General features: G+C 37.5%; 1 protein-coding gene across 1 annotated transcript in view; it reads left to right on the top strand.

The window, feature by feature from the left end:
- LVRN (laeverin) overlaps window positions 1–22,022 on the top strand; it is a 54,872-nt gene extending 32,850 nt beyond the window's left edge. Inside the window, exons 14-20 of the mRNA XM_020967295.2 lie at window positions 2,286–2,439; window positions 3,571–3,659; window positions 5,089–5,199; window positions 6,011–6,178; window positions 10,963–11,100; window positions 18,873–18,948; window positions 21,419–22,022. Of these exons, the coding sequence (XP_020822954.1) occupies window positions 2,286–2,439; window positions 3,571–3,659; window positions 5,089–5,199; window positions 6,011–6,178; window positions 10,963–11,100; window positions 18,873–18,948; window positions 21,419–21,565 (883 nt within the window). The 3' untranslated portion in view covers window positions 21,566–22,022. The remainder of the gene's footprint in view (window positions 1–2,285; window positions 2,440–3,570; window positions 3,660–5,088; window positions 5,200–6,010; window positions 6,179–10,962; window positions 11,101–18,872; window positions 18,949–21,418) is intronic.
- Window positions 22,023–22,226: the final 204 nt, after the last annotated feature.

The following is a 22,226-nucleotide window of genomic DNA, read 5'->3' as shown; positions in this document are numbered from 1 at the left end:
CAGCTTGTCAGTGTTCCTTCTGAAATGTGCCATTCAAAACTAGATGCAGCATCCCAGATATGCCTTTCACTATTAGAATGTAAGCTCCTGGAGAGAAACATCTTAAAATGTTTCCCTAGACAAATAGACTCAGATTGCTAAAGCAGGAATTTTGTCCAATTCCTTACAGATGAGGAAACTGGGACTGAGAGAGGTGATATGACTAACCCAAGGACAGCACAGGTAGAATGAAGTGACTGGTTGACTAAATAGCTTTTTGTGTCCGCAAAACATAACACATACATGTGTTATTAATTGAGAGATTTATTGACATCATCCATGTACAGAGGCACTCTCCTTGGGAGGAAGGCTGGAAATTATAGTTTGGGAGATCAACATATGCATGTGTATCCTATATTTTCACTAGATTGATTAAAAAGAAGAGAGAGGACAAAACATCAAATTAACAGCACAAACAGCATAAAACCACAACAGAGAAGGAATAAAAAGAATGAAATTGAGAATTTTAAAAAAAAGATAATTATGTACAAAAATGTAAAATGAACAATCTAACAGAACACCAAATACAGATCTTTAGCAATATAATTTCAGAAAAGGAAATTGAACTAGGTATAAGAAACTACCAGAGGGAAGGGGAGGGGGAACAAAAACAATAATCTTGGTCCAAATGAATGTGTGGGTGAATCCAATCATACTTTTAAAGAATAATGTGTGTATTTAGAAAATTACTTCCAAAACTTAAGAAAGAAAGCACTCCACTAAATTCCTTTTAAGAGACAAACACAGCTCTAATGCCTAAATCATGAAGGGATAAAGCAACAAACAAAACAAAAATAAAGTTTAAAAAAAACTTCCAAAAATTATAGGTTAATATCACTATTGAATATCAATTCAAAATTTTTAAATAAAATCCTAGCAAAAAGACTGTAGCAATATGTAAAAAAAAGTATTCACTATGATCAGTTTCATTTTTGCTAGGGTTCATTTATCCTAGTATTATTTATACTATCTATACTATACAAAGATGATTCAATTCTATATGTTCACAATAGAATTCATCATTTTTTCCCTCAAAATGCCTAACAACCTTCCTATTTTCCTTCATAGCATCACTATTCTTTTAATCATCCACATTGGATTTGGATGATTAATTTTTTTTTGTTTACTCAAAAGAGCAGAAATAAGAGATATGTACAGATAGGAAGATTTCAGTCCAGTGTAAGGAAAGACAGCCACAAGCGTACAGAATGTAGACCTGAAGTCAGAAAGACTTGAATTCAAATGCAGCCTCAAACACTTACTGGCTGTGTGATCCTGGGCAAGTCACTTACCCTCTGTCTGCCTCAGCTCCCTCAACTTCGAAATGGGAATAATAATACCACCGACCTCCCAGGGTTGTTGTAAGGATCAAATGAGAGAATATTTGCAAAATTAAAGTGCTGTGTAAATGATAGCTATCATCATCATCATCATCATTAGTATTCCTGATGAAACCATTAGAACATAGGATGAACCATTTAGAATCCAGATGATTATTTGTCAGGGATGTTGTAGAGGGTCATCCTGTTTAGATCCATGAATTGGACTAGACGACACATTCTGAGAAGCCAACGTGTAACATTCAGTGATTCTTTAAAATGGAAAAGCTCCACTTTCAGGCCCAATAAGACGATGCTTGTCTGTCAACAGAAAATGAACCTAGTTAAGCTCAGAGAGGTTCATTCTCCAGAATTTTTCCTATCAGCTGATTTTTTTTCTTGGCCGTAGCAATTTATGCAAACTCTGCTAATTTATAAAGGAGTTGTGATCTGGGTGGCTAAGGGAATGCTCACATAGCTGTTAAAGTCCTCATTTCACAGGTTGTTGAGGGGGCAAAAAACCATGTACATGAATATGTTTTGAAACACATTAAAGGTATATGTGATTTTCATCTATGATTATTAAGGAAAATACAATTAGTTCAGGAATAAGGAGGTTTTCCTGTTGATTAATGTCATATTAGGCTGCAATTTTCTGTATTTCTAAGAATTTTGACTTCCTAAGTAAAAAATTGAAATACAAAACCTGCCCACAATATTTGTTGAGTTATATTTTGCCCATACTTTTTTTCTCTTTAACTCTGGGTTTTTTAATTATTTAGACATCACAACAATCATTAGCATTTATATAATAATCTAAGGTTTGTAAAGTACTTACCTATTTTATCTCACTTGATAGAAGCGTTGAGAAAATGTGGGAGGAAAATATTTAACCTAACAAGCTATTTTTTTTTCTAAATAAAACAGGCATGATTATATTGAAATTGAAACTGTCCTTGAATTAACCAAGTACCTTGCTAAAGAAGAAGAAATCATAGTGTGGAATACAGTTTTGAAAAACTTACTAACTTCTAATATATTTGTCAATTTGAACAGCCACAATATATATTCCTTATTTAAGGTAACAGTTCTTTGATACACATTAACAGTTTTCTTATGCTACTCAAGCTGGCATGTTAGTGGCAGGTCATTCTCAAGGTGACTTCTTGTGGTTCATATTCCTTGATTTCCTAATAGAGTCTACCAAGGCTAAATAGCACCCTACCCCCCCCCCCAAAAAAAAAAAACTTTGGTAGAGGACCAAGTTGAGTGGAAAATATGAGAGGGATATTATTGAAAGGTGACCATTCTGGGAACTTGATGTCCTGACACATGTCTTAGATTATACCTCTTAGAGCCATAATATGTAGTAGGATATCATTTCCCTTAGAGCTAGATGTAGATTACTAAGGATTGCTGTCTCTTAAAACTAAAGTTCAAAATTTTCTACTACATTTTTTAACAAGAGAATTACAGTTAGTTATTTCATGAAAGTTCCTAACTTAGTGCTTTTCTTGGAATCTACTTAACTTGCTTTTAAGAATTAGACACATAGATCAAAGGGTCTAGACTATGAACAAAGAACTATAAGCCCAACAGTTATAAAAACAATTTCCTTTCTTTTGTCTCAAGATGGCTTCCAGGCTGTTTAATGAGTATAAGCTTCTTAACTGGCTTTATCTATAATCAATAAGGAAGAGCTTCCATTTAGTGGAGAATTCAACAGGGATGGAGAAGTCAATGCTAGTCAGTGAGTCAGTAAATATTTATTTTAAGTACCTACTTAACACGGTGCCAGGCACCGTGTTAAACACAAAGAAAGACAGAGGCAAAAGACAGTCTCTGCTCTTAAGGAGCTCAGAATCTAAATGGAGAGACAACATGTAAACAACTATGTATAAACAGGTAATAGGGTACATAGGATATAATCACCAGAGGGAAAGCACTACAATCAAGAGAGATTAGGAATCCCTCTTAGTATCCCAGATTTAGAGAAAGTTATTAAATTTAGTGTCCTTAGTATCATGATGGAGGACATATTGGGAAGAACATTTGAACCATTATGATTACTTAACACATTAAATAGAAATTTCTGAAGAAAGAAATATCAAACCTTTAATAATCTGACCATCATCTTTTTTGGTAAAAAGGTAATTTTAGGCAAATTCAATATTGGCTGCCAGCAGTAATATCTTTTCTTCTGTCATTTTAGAAATATTTATTAAAGAGACTTACCCCAATGTGGCATATTTATTCAACTAAAATTCGTGAAAATAAATTACAAGATGACACTATGAGTATGTAAGTATTATTTTAAGTATAGATGATTGAATGAAATGACTGATTTTAATAGGCAGCTCATATAGTACATATATTTATTGACTTGAATGAGTATCACATACATATGTAATTAATAGATTCGTTGACAGCCATCCACAGAAGCACTCTTATTGGGGGGAGAACCCTGAAAATTTATAGTTTTGGAGATAAAGGTATACACATAAAAGTGTGTTTTCTACACATATAAACCTTGGACTATTGAACCACAGCCAGGAAGTATATACACTCCAAGTTGTTTTTCAAGTAGTAGTGATGAATCATGTGGAACAGGAGTATGAGTTCATAGCAAAGTGATATGGTGGGTAAAAAGACAGTTTGGTAAAGAAGGCAAAGCTTGTATGTGAGAGAGTATATAGGTAAGTGATTTTGTAGGGGAAATGGTGAGAAGTAAGCAAAGATTATATGACCATAGATTTAGAGCTAAAAGGGATTTAAAAAATCATCTAGTATAACCCCATCACCTTACAGATGATAAAAACTTAGGTCCAGAGAAATTGTGACTCACTCAAGGTCATACAAATTTAGTTAGTAATAAGTAGCCAAACTGGGATGTGAACTCTGGTCCTCTGATTCCAAATTTAGCACTATTTCCACTGTTAGTTGAAATATATGTTGTTTAACGGAAATGGTCCATTTTCACAAGGCCAATTCTTTGTCTCACCCCTCATCCCAGCTCCCAAAAAGAGCTGGAAAGTCAGGCTACATAAGCTACATTGGTCATGCGTTATGGATAAGATTATGAATAGGGGACGGGAGGGATAGGAAAAGGAGACTGTGCATGCTCAGACAGACAGAAGAGCTCTGTACATGGCTCTGAACATGCATTTATTTGCAAAAGGAGTGAATCGTGTCAGGCCAAGGTGGACTCTAGTAGAGAGTGTAGTATTAGTGAATTTGCTGAACACTCATTTTTAGGTTCCCTTTCCTGTCCCCATTCTCCTTAACACCTCTAACCTTGGCCAAGAAAAAAAGAATAAAACTAAGTTTTAAGTAAAGTAGGAAAGGACTTTAGTTTTTAGAATGTTGTCTCAGATACCTGATATACTTTATATATAATTCATTTTTTAAGGGGAGGGAAACTGAACTAACAACAGATGTGGGCTGTTGGGGAAGGGAGAGAGAGGGATCAGCAATTCATTGCTAACTTCCGAAAAATACTAGTCTTAGAGTTTTGTTTTGTTTTGGTTTTGGTGTCCCAGACTCCCTCAATAAATATTTGCCCAAATCCTCACCATATTTCTTATTCATAAGTCTGTTTCTTTTTTTCTTAAAGTTGATATTATTTGAAGGTTATTTTGAATTATTCATCCTTTTATTAAATTGCATTCTTAGTTGAAAGGAGAACCTGGTAATGTAAAATGAACTGTTTTTCTTGTGCTTTTCTTTTAAGAATATCACTGAGAAATGTATTTAGAGCAGCATGTTGGTTGGGACTTGAAGACTGTCTACAGCTGTCAAGGGAAATTTTCTTGAAGTGGATGAATCATTCAGAGACCATTAAGTAAGAGTAATATTGTAATTTTCTCCTAAATGGTTGTGCTACTTTGACACATTCCATTATACTTATTTCTCACTTCCCCAGCCCTGTAATCTAGTTATTCTCTTTTCAATTGGCTAAATTAGTGTTCCATGATATGCAAGTTTGGAAATGAGCCAATGAATTCTCCATCTCTCATCTAGTATTCTCTCTTGTGTCTTACTAATATTCTTGGTGTTAATTTATATACTGATTTAATTGGTTTGATCCCAGTGTCTCTGCATCCTGCATCACTAACCACTCGCATCAATGTTTCAGACTGTGATTATAATCTTCCAGAGGGCAATGATTCGATCTATGATATTTTCCTTCTTCAGGATTTAACACTGTGCCATGAGTGATTAGACACAAAAAAATGCTATAAATAGATAAACACTATAAATAATCAATATTTGTAAATAAATACTTGTATTTACTCATACAGGCAATTTTTGAATTTTGTTTTTACCTGGATTATTCTAATAGACTGTTTCTAGTGCCTCGTCTTGCCATTTATTTGCTATTTCTCTCTTTCTTGTGTGCTATACAGATCCATCTTAAGAATGTTTCTTAAACACCATGGTTTCTTGTTTTCTAAACCCTATATTTCATTGATGACCAATTCTCTTATGTTCAGCTTTAATGATAATTCTAAACCTTCTTTTTCCCTGTCCTTTCTAACTTTATCAAATATCATGCCTCTAAATTACTTTGTTTCTTCTTACCGTAATGTCAACCTCATGACAACTTATGGAAGCAAATAATTATGAGATATGTTATATATTATATCTTACAGAAACTCTAATGTCATTAAATATGAAGTTATGTGTTACGGTGTTGCCATGGGAAGCGATAGAGAATGGGACTTTTTGTTGAGTGCTTATGAGACCGATGCACTTGAAGGCAATAGGGATGCAGTGATAAATTCAATGTGCTGCAGCAAAGATCCATGGATACTTTATAGGTGATTATTATCAGTTTATCTCAAAGGTTCCTAAGGAAAAAAAATTATTTTAGTAACATCATTCCACTTTCCAAAAAGGAAAAATAATTGAACCCACCAAATCAGTGGTGAAGCAAATATGTGTGTTTGGGCACTGCAAGATGCAGTACATTTTGGAATTTTAAAATTACACAACAAATTCCATTTATTTATTTTAATAAATAATCAATTTATTTTTAATTTTCAACATTCACTTCTACAAGATTTTGAGTTTTTAATTTTCTCCCTCTCCCTCTCCTCCCTCCTCCCAAAGACAGCATGCAATCTGATATAGGCTGTACTTATACATTCATATTAAGCATATTTTCCCATTAGTCATGATGTAAAGAACAATTAGAATTAATAGGAGGAACCACAAGAATGAAACAATAAAACAAAACAACAAAGGAAAAAGAGAGCAAATAGTATGCTTCCATCTGCATTCAGACTCCATGGTTCTTTCTCTGGATGTGGATAATATTTTCCATCATGAGTATTTGCAGTTGTCTTAGACCTTTGCATTGCTGAGAAGAGCCAAGTCTATTAAAGTCAGTCATTGCACAGTGTGGCTGTTATTGTGTGCAATGTTCTCCTGGTCCTGCTCATTTCACTCAGCATCAGCTGATATAAGTCTTTCCAAGTTTTTCTGAAGTTTCCTGCTTATCACTTCTTATAGCATAATGGTATTCCATTACATTCATATATCACAACTTGTTCAGCCATTCCCCAATTGATGGGCACCCCCTCAATTTCTAATTTTTGCCACCACAATAAGAGCTGCTATAAATATTTTTGTACATGTGGGTCCTTTTCCCGTTTTTATGATGTCTTTGGGATACAGACCTGGAAGTGATATTGCTGGGTCAAAGGTATGCGCAATTTTATAGCCCTTGGGGCATAGTTCCAAATTGCTCTCCAGAATGGTTGGATCAGTTCACAACTCCACCAACAATGCATTAGTGTTCCAATTTTCCCACATCTTCTCCAACATTTATCATTGTCCTGTTTTATCATGTTAGGCAATCTGATAGGTGTGATGTGGTACCTCAGAGTCATTTTGATTTGCATTTTTCTAATCAATAGTGATTTAGAACATTTTTTTCATATGACTATAGATAGCTTTAGTTTCTCTGTCTGAGAACTGCCTAGTCACATCCTTTGACCATTTATCAATTGGGGAATGATTTGTATTCTTATAAATTTGACTCAGTTCTCTATCCATTTTAGAAATGAGGCCTTTAGGGGGCGGAGCCAAGATGGCAGAGTGAAAGCAGTGACTTGCTTGAGCTCTCTTCCAAACCACTCCAAATACTCATGAAAAATGGCTCTAAACAAATTATAAAGCAGCAGAACCCACAAAAAGACAGAGTGAAACAAATTTCCAGCCCAAGGCAACCCGGATGATTGATCAGAAAGGTGTATCACGCCAGGCTGGGAGCGCAGCGCAGTGTGGCTTGGGTGCACAGATTGCAGCGAACCTGGAGCAGGCCTCGGAGGACTGAATCACAGGCAGCTGTGGAGGTTTCCAGACTCCTCAATCCATGAATGCCAAAAACAACTTAGAAAGTCAGTGGGAAAAGTCTGTTTCTGTAGGTGCTGAGACAGGAAGGTGGAGTTTCAGCTCCATTCCCCAAGATTGTGGCCCTGGGGGGGGGGGGAAGGCAGCTGTTTCCTGAGCTTCCAGCCCACAGACTGAGGGGGAATTCAGTGGCTGATCAGAGAGGGACCGCAGGGATCTCTTTGCCAGTGCTGAGGCAGGAATCTCTTGCTTTGCCTGTGTTTGGATCTGGGTCACAGTTCTGGGTGGCAGTGCTGGGGTGAGGAGGGGAGTGCTGGCGTGGTGGAGCTTGCAGTGGCTGTGGAGAGGAACCCCTCCTCACAGTTACAGGACAGAAAGGAATACTTGTGGTCACAGGCCAGGAAAGAAGTAAACACCTCGCTCCTTATCATAGCACCTTGGAAGAACTGAAAATTTACAGGTCCCTACAAGTATCTCTGAAAACAGCTACACAAACCCCTGAAGCTTGGGACAATACATTCTCCACATTGGAAGCAGACTTTACCTTAACAAAGAGTTTAAAACTCAAGTAATTGGCTGGGATCATGAGCAAGCAGCGCAAAAAGAGTCAGACCATAGAATCTTTCTTTGGTGACAAAGAAGATCAAAATATACAACCAGAAGAAGACAACAAAGTCAAAGCTCCTACATTCAAAGCCTCCAAGAAAAATATGAATCAGTCCCAGGCCTTGGAAGAGCTCAAAAGGGATTTTGAGAAGCAAGTAAGAGAAGTAGAGGAAAAACTGGAAGAGAAATGAAGTGATGCAAGAAAATCATGAAAAACAAGTCAACAGCTTGCTAAAGGAGACCCAAAAAAATACTGAAGAAAATAACACCTTAAAAAACAGCCTAACCCAAATGGCAAAAGAGGTCCAAAAAGCCAATGAGAAGAATGCCCTAAAAAACAAAATTGGCCAAATGGAAAAGGAAGTCCAAAAGATTACTGAAGAAAATACTTCCTTAAAAATTAGAATGGAGCAATTGGAAGATAGTGACTTTATGAGAAATCAAGACACAGTAGAACAAATCCAAAAGAATGAAAAATTAGAAAACAATGTGAAATATCTCATTGGAAAAACAACTGACCTGGAAAATAGATCCAGGAGAGAGAATTTAAAAATTATTGGACTATCTGAAAGCCATGATCAAAAAAAGAGCCTAGACATCATCTTTCAAGAAATTATCAAGGAAAACTGCCCTGATATATTAGAACCAGAGGGCAAAATAGAAATTGAAAGAATCCAGAGATCTCCTCCTGAAAGAGATCCCCAAAGGAAAACTCCTAGGAATATTATAGCCAAATTCCAGAGTTCCCAGGTCAAGGAGAAAATATTACAAGCTGCCAGAAGGAAACAGTTCAAGTACTGTGGAAACACAATCAGGATAACACAAGATTTAGCAGCTTCTACATTAAAGGACCGCAGGGCATGGAATATAATATTCCGGAGGGCAAAGGAGATAGGATTACAACCAAGAATCACCTACCCAGCAAAACTGAGTATAATCCTTCAGGGGAAAAAATGGTCATTCAGTGAAATAGAGGACTTTCAAGCATTCCTGATGAAAAGACCAGAGCTGAATAGAAAATTTGACTTTCAAATACAGGACTCCAGTGGAACATGAAGAGGTAAACAGGAAAGAGAAATCATAAGAGACTTATTAAGATTGAACTGTTTACATTCCTGCATGGAAAGATGATATTTATAACTCATGAGACCTTTGTCAGTATTAGGGTAGTTGGAGGAAAAAAATTATATGTATTATATGTAGATAGATAGATAGAGGGCACAGGGTGAGTTGAAGATTAAGGGGTCATATCTGGAGAATAAAATTAAGGGATGAGAGAGGATTATACTCGGAGAAGAAGAAAGGGAGAGGTAGTGGAGGGGAAATGGGGGAAGGTGAGAGGGAATGAGTGAATCTTATTCTCATAGGATTTGGCTTAAGGAGGGAATAACATACACATTCAATTGGGTATGGAAATCTGTCTTACCCTACAGGAAAATAGGGGGAGAAGGGGACAAGGGAGCAGGGGGATGATAGAGAGGAGGGCAGATTGGGAAAGGGGGTAATCAGAAGTAAATACTTCTGAGGAGGGACAGGGTCAAAAGAAAGAATAGAATAAATGGGAGGGCAGGATAGGTTTAAGGGAAATAGAGTTAGTTTTTCACATGTCTACTATGGACGTGTTTTGCATAACTGCACATGTATTGAGTTGCTTGCCTTTAAATGAGGGTGGGTGGGGAGGGAGGAAGAGAAAAAATTTGATACCTAAAGTTTTAAAAACATGTTTAAAAAAATGTTTTCACATGCTACTGGGAAATAAGAAATACAGGAAATGGGGTACAGAAGTCTATCCTGCCCTACAGGAAAATAGAAGGGGAAGGGGATAAGAAAAGGGAAGAGAGATAGAAGAGAGGACAGACTAGGGGAAGGGATATTCAGAATGCATGCTGTCTTGTGGTGGGGGAAGGGGGGAGATGGGGTGAAAATTTGGAATTCAAAAATTTGTGGGAGTGAATGTTGAAAGCTGAAAATAAATTTATATTAAAAAAATGAGACCTTTATCAGAGACACTTGTTTTAAAATTTTTCCCCCAGTTTTCTGCTTCCCTCCTAATCTTGAATGCATTGGCTTTGTTTGTGCAAAAACTTTTTAATGTAATAAAAATTATCCGCTTTACATTTCATAATGTTCTCTCTCTCTTGCTTGGTCATTTATTCTTCCCTTCTCCATAGATCTGAAAGGTAAACTGTTCCTTGCTCTCCTAGTTTGCTTATGGTATCAGTCTTTATATGTAAATCCTATACCTATTTTGACCCTATCTTGGTATAGGGTGTAAGATGTTGGTCTATGCCCAGTTTCTGCCTTCCTCTTTTCCAGTTTTCTCAGCAATTTTTGTTAAATAATGATTTCTTATCCCAGAAGCTGGAGTCTTTGGATTTATCAAATAGTAGATTAGTATGGTCATTGACTATTGTGTCTTGTATACCTAACCTGTTCCACTGATCCACCACTCTATTTTTTGGCTAAAGCCAATACCAAGTAGTTTTGATAATTGCTGCTTTATAATACAATTTAAGATCTGATACAGCTAGGCCACCTTGCATTTCTTTTCATTAGTTCCCTTGACAGTCTGGACAAATTCCATTTATTTAAACAAAATATTTAGGATTTGTTTTGAATTTTTTATGTGCACATTTGACAGGTATATGGAATATGCTTTAGATGCAAAATTGTTTACTACTGAAGCGCCAAAGGTCATTGAAAATGTGGCAAACACTGAAGTCGGACGGCTTGTAGCAAAGGACTTTTTAATCAGCAATTGGCAAGCTGTACTGGAAAGGTAAGTTAGGAATTAGTGGGTTCTACATTGTTTAGGTCATTGGTTTCATGTGGGAAGCTCTACTCTAGATTTGTCCCAGAAATCCTTTGAAATGATTAGAGAAAAATTTGGCACATTCTTAACCCACCACAAGTTGGCAGCATGAAAAAGGGGAAAAGCCCTTTTTTTGCCTCTGACTTGGCTTCGTTCTTTGTGACATGGATTCAACATGCCCTACACTGTGCTTTGGGGGCTTAGCAGGTATTTGTCAGTGGATTTTTCTAGTCTGGACCATTGTGAGGAGAAAAGGTGTTCTTTGTGAAGTGGTTGTAAAAACAAATGCATTGCTTTGTAAATTACAAAATATTTTTAGAAAAGAGAAAATATAAATATGTTAAACATACTAAGTATTAAATGTATTGTAATATACACATTTAGTAAAGAGTGGTATTTTAGGATAGATTGTGTAGCTATACTGTGTGCAAAGCATGAGTTAGTGTAGTGCACTCAATTGGGTATGGAAATTTATCTTATCTTACAGGAAAATAGGGGGAAAGGGCATAAGGGGGGTGGGGATGATAGAAGGCAGGGCAGATTGGGGGAGGGAGTAATCAAACACTTCTGAGGAGGGACAGGTTCAAAAGAGAGAATAGAATAAACAGGAGGTGGGATAAGATGAAGGGAAATATAGTTAGTTTTTCACAACATGACTACTATGGAAGTATTTTGCATGGCTACACATGTATAACCTGGAAAAAAAAAGACTTAGTGTAGTGGATAGAGAGCTGGCCTTGGAGTTAGGAAGACCTGAGTTCAAGTCCTGTCTTTGATAGATCCTGGCTTTGTGGCCCTGAGCAAGTTACTGAATCTGTAAGTATTTCAGACAACTCTCTGTGAGTGTAAATTACAGAACAACTGCTGCTCTACATTAGTGAAGGAAGTTTTCTCACCAGGCATTCACTACACAAATGAAATTATAGGTCTGGACCAGAAAACTGTACAAAGCACATTAGTAATGCTAAATGCTAGGAATTCAGTGATAGTGACGCCAAAGACCCTGTTCTCAAGGAGGAAACAATCCAATGGGAGAAAGATGTGCAAAAATGACCAAGTAAACAAAGGCCTTGAGGTGGGAGAGGGCAGGATGAATACTGAAGTTGGAGAACAGGCCAGTTTGGCTGGAACATGTAGTGTATGAAGTTAGTAAGGTGATATAGGACCACAAGCAAGGCTTGTTGTCCAATTGTGGAAGGCTTTGACTTTAAGGAAAAGGAATTCACAGTTTATTTGGTAGGTGAAAAGAAGCCATAAAAGTTTTTAAAAAGGGATTGATGGAATCAGTCAATAAATAATCAGTAAACCTTTTAGTTAGCACCTAGTATGTGCCAGACTGTGTGATAAGAGGTATTTGAATATTATCTCATTTGATCCTGATAGCAACCCTGGGAGGTTGGAGTTATTATTATTCACATTTTAAAGTTAAGAAAACTGTGGCAGAGGTAAAGTGACTTGCCTAGGGTCACACAGCTAGAAAGTATCTGAAAGTTAAGAAAACCATGGCACAGCTAGGAAGTATCTGAGGCCATATTTAAACTCCGGACTTCCTGGCTTCAAAACCAGCACTCTATTCACTGTGCCACTTAACTGCCTCAACTAGGAAAAAGAATAAAATTGCAGTTTTATAAAATTGGTTTCCTTTTGAAAATCTATGTATTTTCCTTGATGCATTTGAAAACATCTTTCTGAGAAGGGCTCCATAGGCTTTGCCAGACCGCTAAAGGGGTCCATGGCACAAAAAAAGCTTGAGAATGATGCCTAATGTTCTGTTGAATCTAGCCTTTCTAACCTTAGCTATGGTGGTCCTTATACAACATTTCACATTGTGGACAGCAATACTCTGAGTCTGTTAGAGCTTGTGCTCAGATGACATAGTTTTGTTTGTTTGTTTGTTTTAAGATTCATTAATTTATTTTTAGTTTTCAACATTCACTTTCCCAAGAGTTTGAGTTCCAAATTTTCTCCCCATCTCTCCCCTCTGCCTACCCCAAGATGGCATGAATTCTGAATACCCTTTCTCCTAATCTGCCCTCCCTTCTATCTCCCTCCCTGCTTCTCTTATCCCCTTCCTCTTCTATTTTCCTATAGGGCAGGATAGATTTCTATACCCCATTGCCTGTATATCTTATTTCCCAGTTGCATGTGAAAACAATTTTTTAACATTTGTTTTTAAAACTTTGGGTTCCAAAAGCTGACATAGTTTTGGATAACCCCAGGTCACCTTTGGGCCACCATTAGACATTGGAAAAAGACTTCAGTGGAGAAAAGTACTGTGTACAGTTATGTGTGTGTTTAGGAGCATAATGGAATGTCTGTGAGAGTCTAGTAAAAGGGATAGAAATATAATTCATGACCTTGTGAGCTTTGTTGAATTGTTGAATAATTTCTGCAAAGAGGGAGAGCTCATGGGAAATCCTCTAGTTTCATCTGAACATAGGACTTGGAAAGAATCTTTTTTCTTTAGACAAGTTGTCAGGTCTTATTTCTCCACTCCCCGCACACTTCTAGAGTGTGGAGTAAATTAGGATGCTTATTTTAAGAGCCTGATGCATTTGGCAGAGCCATAGTCATGATTATCTGGACTTTTTTATTCTGTGCCCTTGGGCCCCCCTCCAGCGATCAGCATTTGAGAAAGTGCCCATCACCTCAATCAGGCTCTGCTCTTAACTCTCTGGACTTTTCCACTTCTATCATAGTGGCCCCCCCTCCAATTGGTTAGTTCCTACTTAGAACCTCTATTTGAGGAAGTGCTGAGTCCTGCCATACTCACTTCAAACCTGACTCTACTCTTGACTATTCAGATGTTTGCATTTTTGCCTCACAGGGTTTTATGAGCTGTCTTTCCCTATGAAATATAGCTCCTTGAGGATAGAGACTATCTTTTTTGCTTGTATTTGTTTTCCCAGCACTTAGCAGAATGCCTGGCACATGGTAAACTTTAAATAAATGCTTTTTCTATCTGTCTGTCTAGCCAGTTAGTCTTCATCAAAGAACCACAGAGCTCCCCCCATCCCTCCTGTCTCCCCCCCCCCACACACACACCATCCCCCATCCTGGCTGTATGATTCACTCTTTTGTCAATCCCTGGCCTATGGCTATAAAGGCACTATGAATGATCTATTCTGAGTAGAGTCCTGCAGAACACAAATATGGACTTTGCCAGTGCTTCAGAACACTCTAGGACCAGGCATAGACTAGATGTGGCTAGCTTTTAAGAGTTTATTATTAAGTATTACTTGGGCCCAGGCAGAGGAATTTAGGAACATTGTTAAAGTCTCATATATTCTTTGGAGTAGCCATCATGTCATAACAACTTTTATTTACTGACATGTTCAGTAACATCCAGATATCTCATTCTCCCTCAACCAAAGTGACAAAGCATGTTCAGTTTACTAATGAAAACAGTGAGTCATTCTCTCTCATCTGGGAGAAAATATTGCCATCCAAGGCTTCCAAACTCCTCTCTCTCTCTCTCTCTCTCTCTCTTTTTAAAGGAATATTACTTGTTTTCCTTGTTGACAATTTCATCAACCTGTTCCAACTCTTATTGTTAGAGTAAAATGGAGAATTGAGAAATTATTTGGGGATTTTAATTAAAAACAAGGGCCAATCAGATTAATTTGAGCTCCCAAATAATCTCTTTTCCTTCAGGACAGGTTTATTTGTCCTTAATTATGCAGATAATTAAGAGAGGCCAAGTGAGAGAGTGGGTAGAGGTTTGGCCTTGGAGATGAGAAGATGGAGGCTCTAGTGCTGGGGCTGATACATTGGTTGTGGGACCTTGGCACACTCATTCAGCCTTTCCTTGCCTTAGGCAATTTTCTAAGACTGTAAGTTAAGGAATTGTTGCCACAGAGTAGTAGAAGCTACAGTGTAGTGCCCCACACTGATGAAATAAAAGTTTTGGAACCACATGTATTTGTATTTTGGAAATACAAAATTGTCCAGGTAATTTTTCCAATTCTTCACTTCATCTGGGTGTATTGGCAGAGGTTTGGAGTTTTGTTCATCTGATTGGCAATTTTAAAAAGAATGATTGCATTTTGATATGTTTTATTTTATGCATAAAGTCCTAACAGTTCAGTTTTTGAGATCATATAACTATTTCTGAAATAAAGCAGTTGTGCTGAACTGCAGGACAGACTAGAGACTTGTAGTATCATTATATTAACTTCATTCTAATTTATCTTTCTTTTTTTAATGCATCCCAAAATCTTGTGTTTGCTTTTTAAGCCATAGGACACTTTGGGCAGGTGTTAACTATGGCAACCTGCTATTATCTTTTATTGGATTCTTTTGAAAATTCAGAGATGTCAATCTGCATGAGACAGTTCAATTAGGTGTGCCTTATTCATTTCCATGAAATTAGGTGTTCTTTGTGAAGTTTATTTTGCTGTAGGGAAGTAGACGTGGACTCAGTTAAATAGGGAGGTGTTAAAATTTGGCTTGAATGGTATACCAGGACTCTAGAGTCTCTGATACTTGGAGACCTGTGTAAAGATGGGTTGTGGTGAACTGAGCCAACCACAACTTTGGATCATAAAATCCTGCTGCTGAACTTTACGTAGAAATACCCACTAAGTTGCATGGTATTTGTGACACTTTTCCTGACACTAATTCTGAGAACATATTCTAAAATGATTATGGTAGTAAGCTCCCAGACAGAGTGTACAAAATTAGGACCTAAAATTTCACGCAGTGATTTACTTTTGACCACCACCTCCCTCAGTCCTGCCTCCCTTCTATTAGCCCCTTCCCTTTTCTTCCCCTTTACCCTTATTACTTCTTCCCTACTTTCTATCCCCACTCCCTTTTCTTTCCCCTTTTCCCTCCTACTGCCTATAGGACAAGTTAGATTTCTATACCTAACTGATTTAAACAAGGGTTAAGCAATGTTCATATCCCTCCCTTCTTTCCCTCTGCTGTAATAGGTTTTTGTGCCTTTACCTATAATGTAATTTACTCTTGTCTGCCTCTTCCTTTCCTTTTCTCTCAGTACATTTTCTTAGATAAGATTAATCCACTTACTGGGATCCATTAACCTACTTGATCAGATTTTTAAAAAATCATTGTCAAATCAACTTATATCCACCCCCTTTATGTATACTCCTTTAACATGGTGTAATAACAATATAGTTATCAAGAGTTATAAGCGTCATCTTCCCTTGTAGGGATGTAAACAGTTTGCCCTTTTTAACAACATGTTGTATCTTTCTGTCTTGTTTACCTTTTTATGTCTCTCTTGAATCTTGTATTTGAAGATCAAATTTTCTGTTGAGCTCTGGTCTTTTTATCAGGAAGGTTTGGAAGTCCCCTATTTTGTTGAATACCCATCTCCTCTCCTGAAAGATCATGCTCATTTTCACTGGGTAGTTGATCCTTGGTTGTAATCCAAGCTCCTTTGCCTTATGGAATATCATATTCCACACCCTACAGTCTTTTAATGTAGAAGCTACAAGGTCCTGTGTAATCCTGACTGTGGTTCCATGAAATTTAAATTGTTTCTTTCTGGCTGCTTGCAGTATTTTCTCTTTGACCTGGTAATTTAGGAATTTGGCTACTATATTCCTTGGCTTTTTCAATTTGGGATCTCTTTCAGGAGGTGATTGGTGGATTCTTTCTATGGCTATTTTACCCTCTGGTTCTAGGACCTCGGGGCAGTTTTCCTTTATGATTTCCTGAAAGATACTGTCCAGGCTCTTTTTTTCACTATGATTCTCAGGTAGATCAATAATTTTTAAATGATCTCTCCTGGATCAATTTTCCAGGTCAGTTGTTTTACCAATGAAGTATTTTATGTTTTCATCTATTTTTTCATTCTTTTGTTTTTGTTTGACTGATTCTTGCTCTCTCATAGAGTCATTAGTTTCCATTTGCCCAATTCTAATTTTTAGCAAATTGTTTTCTTTTATTAGATTCTGTACCTCCTTCTTCATTTGTTCAATTGTATTTTTTAGGGACTTGTTTTCCTCAGTGTACTTTTTTTCCAGTTGGGCAATTGTATTTTTTAAGGACTTGTTTTCTACAGTTAATTTTTGTCCTTCCTTTTCCAAGCTATTGACTCTCTCTTGCATACCTCTCATTTCTTTTCCCATTTTTTCTTCTGCCTCTTTCATTTGACTTTTAAAATCCTTCTTGAGCTCTTCTACGAAGGCTTTCTAGGCTTCAGACCAGTTCATATTCCCTTTTGAGGTTCCAGATGTGGGTTTGTTGACAATGTTGTCCTCTTCAGAATTTCTGCCATGATCTTTGCTGTTCTCATAATATGAATCTATCATACGTTTCTTTTTGCTCATGTTGTTTGCTTATTTCTTGTCCTTTAAAGAGATTGAGCTCTCCTGCTGGGGAGCACAGGACACTGACTCAAGCTTCTTGTGTTGGGAGACTAGGACCTGGTCACTGGCTTTGTGTGCTGGGGCCTCCAATGTTGGCAGTTGGAGGCTGTAGGGCTCTGGCAGCTTACCTAGTGTTGGGCTGGAATCAGCAACACTGGAACCCTAGGGGTAGGATTGGGTAGTCTGGCCCCTGTAGGTTGCCTGCTTTTCCTTTCCTTTTGCTTTCTTCAGCTCCTTTCAGATGGGTGTTGCAGGGTGTTTATCCACCTGGGGCCCCATGGAGCACTTCACGGAGTTTTGCTGAGGCACTGGGAGACTGCTGTAGAATGTCGAGGCACCTAGTGGTTTTCCAAGCTGGTTTCCACTGGTTCCCCTGCCCTCACTGAGGCACTTAGGCATCCAGGTGTTGGTGTTTGCCTGCTCCACCACCTGGGTTTCAGGATCTCCTCCCGGTATGCTGAGGTGGGGCTTTCTGCTAGCTTGCTGGGACGCCTCCCATTCTGTACTGCTTCCCTTCCACCAGGGCAAGAGGGGCCTTTTCCATTAATCCCTCAAGCTACCTGGGCTACTGGACTGCTGCACCCGTATTTCTTCTGGCTCAGCTGTTCCAAGGTTTTTCCTGGGGTGATATTTTCTGGGCTTTCAGAGGTTGATAAGGGAGAGTAAGAGTGACTTACTTCTTACTCCACCATCTTGGCTCCCAGAAGCAGAAGCTTCATTCAGTGATTTGAATATTGGTTGAGTATAAGTTGTCTTTGGCATGATTTGAATACCTCTGTACTTTTTAACAGCTTTGTCAGGTTACTGAACAGGAGGCACAAGGCAGTATTTCAACCACTGTATTTAGAGGGAAAGTGAGAGTCCAAAAGCATGAAGATGAAACATGACACTTGTGGCCAGGTAGAGAGGTGATGAATTTAAAATGAAGAAAGAGATATACATTTTCAGATGTGGCTAATTTGGGAATTTTTTTTTCCAAAGTATGGAGCTAATGTGTTGAGGGTTTTGTTTTTGTTTTTTATTTTTGAACATTTTTTTTTGGTGGGGGGAATGTAGCAGGAGAGACAGATTAATTTTAAAAAAACAACTTTTTACTTGAAAAAATAAAATTTAAAAAGAGAGAAAAGGGAAACCAGCATTTCAAATGAAAGGGAAAATTGACTTTTAAGTGAATAATGTTTTTTTCTCTTATACAATTATCTTTATGATAACTCAAAACCTTAGAAGATCACATATGAACAGGGCTTCATTCATAGGGAAGTTGATAAGAGATATACCTCTTTGCAGTTGGAAGATGAGGATGAGTTGAAGGTTCACTTTTATCACACACATGCTTTGTATAATGTCATTTTGCATTGTATAACTTTCCCTGTTGCTGATTGGAATCTCATTGCTTTGTAGGTTTGGAAGAGAATATTTATTCATTCTAGCTGATATTCTTGCAAAACCTATATTCACAGAGTCACAGGTCCAAGAAGTAAGTATCTTGAATAATACTGTGGTGGTAATATTAATAATGGCTATAGAGCAATTAAATGTTTGCAAAGTATTCTGTGTGTGTATGTGTGTGTGTGTCTGTGTGTAGAATACTTCATATATAATATCTCATTTTGTCTTCCTAACAGTCTTGAGAGGTAGGTGCCATTACATTATTATCTCCATCTGTAGATAAAAAAAATGAGCCTGAGAGAAGTTAAGTAATTTGGCCAGGGTCATACAGTGGTGTGAATTGAATGCAAGTCTTCCTGACTCCAAGTCCAGTACTTTATTTACCTAGGCCACCTAGATGTCTGAGAAATATGTGAACTGTGAAATATGATGTGGAAGGGAAAGGAAGGAAATAAGCATTTATTAAGCATCTGTTATATGCCAGGCACTGTGCTAAGTGCTTTACAAGTATTGTCTCATTTGATCCTCATTTGGTGGCTATTTGGAGACTTAGATTTTACAATTTTTAAAAAATGGTGCATTACATATTAACAGACACGTATAGCACTTTACATATGTTATTATATCATTTGATCTTGAAACAACTGTGTGTGAGGCGTATTTATCTCCATTTTACAGATAAGGAAACTGAGCCTAAGAGGTTTTCACTTGGTCATAGTCACAGCTAGTTAAGTGTTGAAAGCAAAATTCAAACCCAAATCTCTCCTGGCTCTACATCTAAAACTTTTTCTAGAATACTGTATTAACTCTCAAAAACATGAATATTGTGATGTTCCAAAATGCTTGTGACTTCAGTGGCACTATTATCCCTGACAGGAAAGTGATTATAATTGTTACTTATTATGCCCTTGATCTAAATAAAACAAGAGCTTTCTATATTCTGAGAGTTTGGGATATAGTTCCAACTTGAATCTATTCATATTCCCTGAAATAGAATAGAGACCAGCTCTGTGATTTCATTGGCTTCTGGGTAAGGAAATTCTTTCTATCAATGTGTAGGTTGGCACTTGCCTTTCTAGGCTGAAGATAATTATCCTTGCTAGGGAAAACGGAAGCAAAAGTAGTTCTATGTTTATATTAAAATATACAATTTTTGTTGTTTTGTTATTCAGTCATGTCCATTTCATGGACTTTGTCCATGGGGTTTTCTTGGCAAAGATATTGGAGTGGTTTGCCATTTCTGTCTCCAAACTATAATGTATGATAATACTATAATAAGCATAAGTTTATTCTTAAGGAGCTTCTCTTGAGTAATAATTAGTTTCATGTGTTTGCTCTATCCAGTAACCATCTCTAGAAATATCTGGATTTTTCTTTTTTTAGCTCACCTCTGAGGTGGTCAGTCATTTATCTCATTAGCTAGGTGGCACAGTGGAGAATGCACTGGACCTGGAGTCAAAAAGACTCAAATCCTGTCTCAGACACTTACTAGTTGTGTGACCCTGGACAAGACAGTTTGCTCTTGATTAAGTGAGGATAATAATAGCACCTAACTCACAGGTTTGTTGTGAGGATCAAATTAGACAACAGATGTAAAGTGCTTTGCAGATCTTAAAATATGATATAAGAGTTAGCTATTATTGTTCTCAAAAAGCAAAAAGTTCTTAATAAAATTTGAATATAAGGCACATTTATTATAATAGGTAAAGAATAAAAATGGAATTTGCATCTAAGCCTTAGTTAAGAAAAGAATGATTATACTTAGAGTCCCTTCTTCCCTGAGCATCAATTTCCTTTCCCAAATAAACATCGACAGGGAAAGTCCCAGTGACATGAATGGAGTGGTGAGCTTTGTTGAAAGTGGGGTCTTCCATCTTCTGGCAGTTGCTTTCTGTGGAGATGCAGATTACTTGCTTCCTTCAGGCATCATCATGCGTGATTTTTGCCCTTAGCACAGGATAGACAGAGAGCAGAAAGCAGCTCCCATATGGTTCTGCTTGTTTCAAGTCCATTTTACCACCTAGCCAACAGCTGACTGGCCTTCACTGGCTGGTTCATCCTTCCAATGAGTCACCATGACTCTCATACACTATTGCCATGCCAGCACATAGTTGTTCGTCCTTTGCTCTCAAAAAGGACCAGTGACAACATGAGGGTGATGCCTTGACTTGATTGTGAACTGAATTTAAGTGAGGCAGAGCTTAAGAAAGTTGTCAACTTTACTCTCTCCTCCATGTTGTCCCTCCTTCTGCCCAACCTCGCCTACCCTACTCCATCAGCTCCTACCCAATGTTGTCTACTCATACCCTTAGGCCTATTGCACTCTGAGAAACTAAGTCCTTTAGTAGAGGGCTCTTTCTCCGTTCACCTTGAAAGGGAGAAGAAAGAGGAGAGAACACTCAGTGGTTTACAACAAACAGACTTAAGAACAGAGATTCACCATCTCTATGCATACTTCCTGGCATATAACAGGTGCTTAATAAATACTCATTTCCTTCCTTCTACACCAAGTAGGAAATTAGATTGAGATTATTGATTGATTGTATTTTCTCTTCTAGTTAGAACAATTTTTCGGTAACATGCTAGGAGAGGAAGCCAGGATTGTACTTCATGAGCACTTTCAAGCAAAAATGAAGGTGAATCAGCAAAATGACAGGAAGATTGCTCGGATTGCTAACTGGTTAAAGAAAAACATGGATGATTAACCACCACAAAGTGGTTTGCTCCCATTTTTATTCTTCAATGTTCTGCAGTTAGCATGACTACACATCGTAGTGTCAGAAGAGTACACCTTTCCTGCTCTCAACCAAAGAATCCTGTTTTGGCTTTGGTGTCCTCTAGGGTATACTAATGATTTTGTCAACAAAGAAGACAGGAAAAACCATTGTTTTGTTCGATGGTGATCCAGGGAAGATTTTCATTGGCAATAAACTTGTAGAATTTTTTAAAAAATGAATTATAGACTCTAAAGAGTCCACCTTTCCTGCTTCCAACCAAAGAAGCCTGTTTTGGATTTGGCATCCTCTAACTCAGGGTACACTAAGGATTTTATTAATGAAAAGGACAAGAAGAACCATTGTTTCATTCAGTGGTGATTTCAGGGAAGATTTTCATTTGCAATAAACTTATGGAATATTTTTTAAAGATTATTTTAAAAATGAATCTAAGACAGTCTGTTCTCGTCTGTTTTTAGTTTCACTGGAATTTTAAAACATTGGATTGGCACTAATGAAAAGTACATTGTTTCTGTAGGGAAATAAATGTCAACAGTCTTTGGTGGGGGGGTGGGGCATGATCTAGATGTCTCCTAGGAGCAATGCTAGAAGCAATAACATGACAATGTTGTGTAACATTCACTGCTAGTCA

Source organism: Phascolarctos cinereus, unplaced genomic scaffold (assembly GCF_003287225.1).
Source record: "Phascolarctos cinereus isolate Bilbo 61053 unplaced genomic scaffold, phaCin_HiC Scaffold_4;HRSCAF=312, whole genome shotgun sequence".
NCBI lineage: Eukaryota > Metazoa > Chordata > Mammalia > Diprotodontia > Phascolarctidae > Phascolarctos > Phascolarctos cinereus.
The sequence above is the reverse complement of the archived record's forward strand: the minus strand, read 5'-3'. Positions and strand labels throughout refer to the sequence as shown.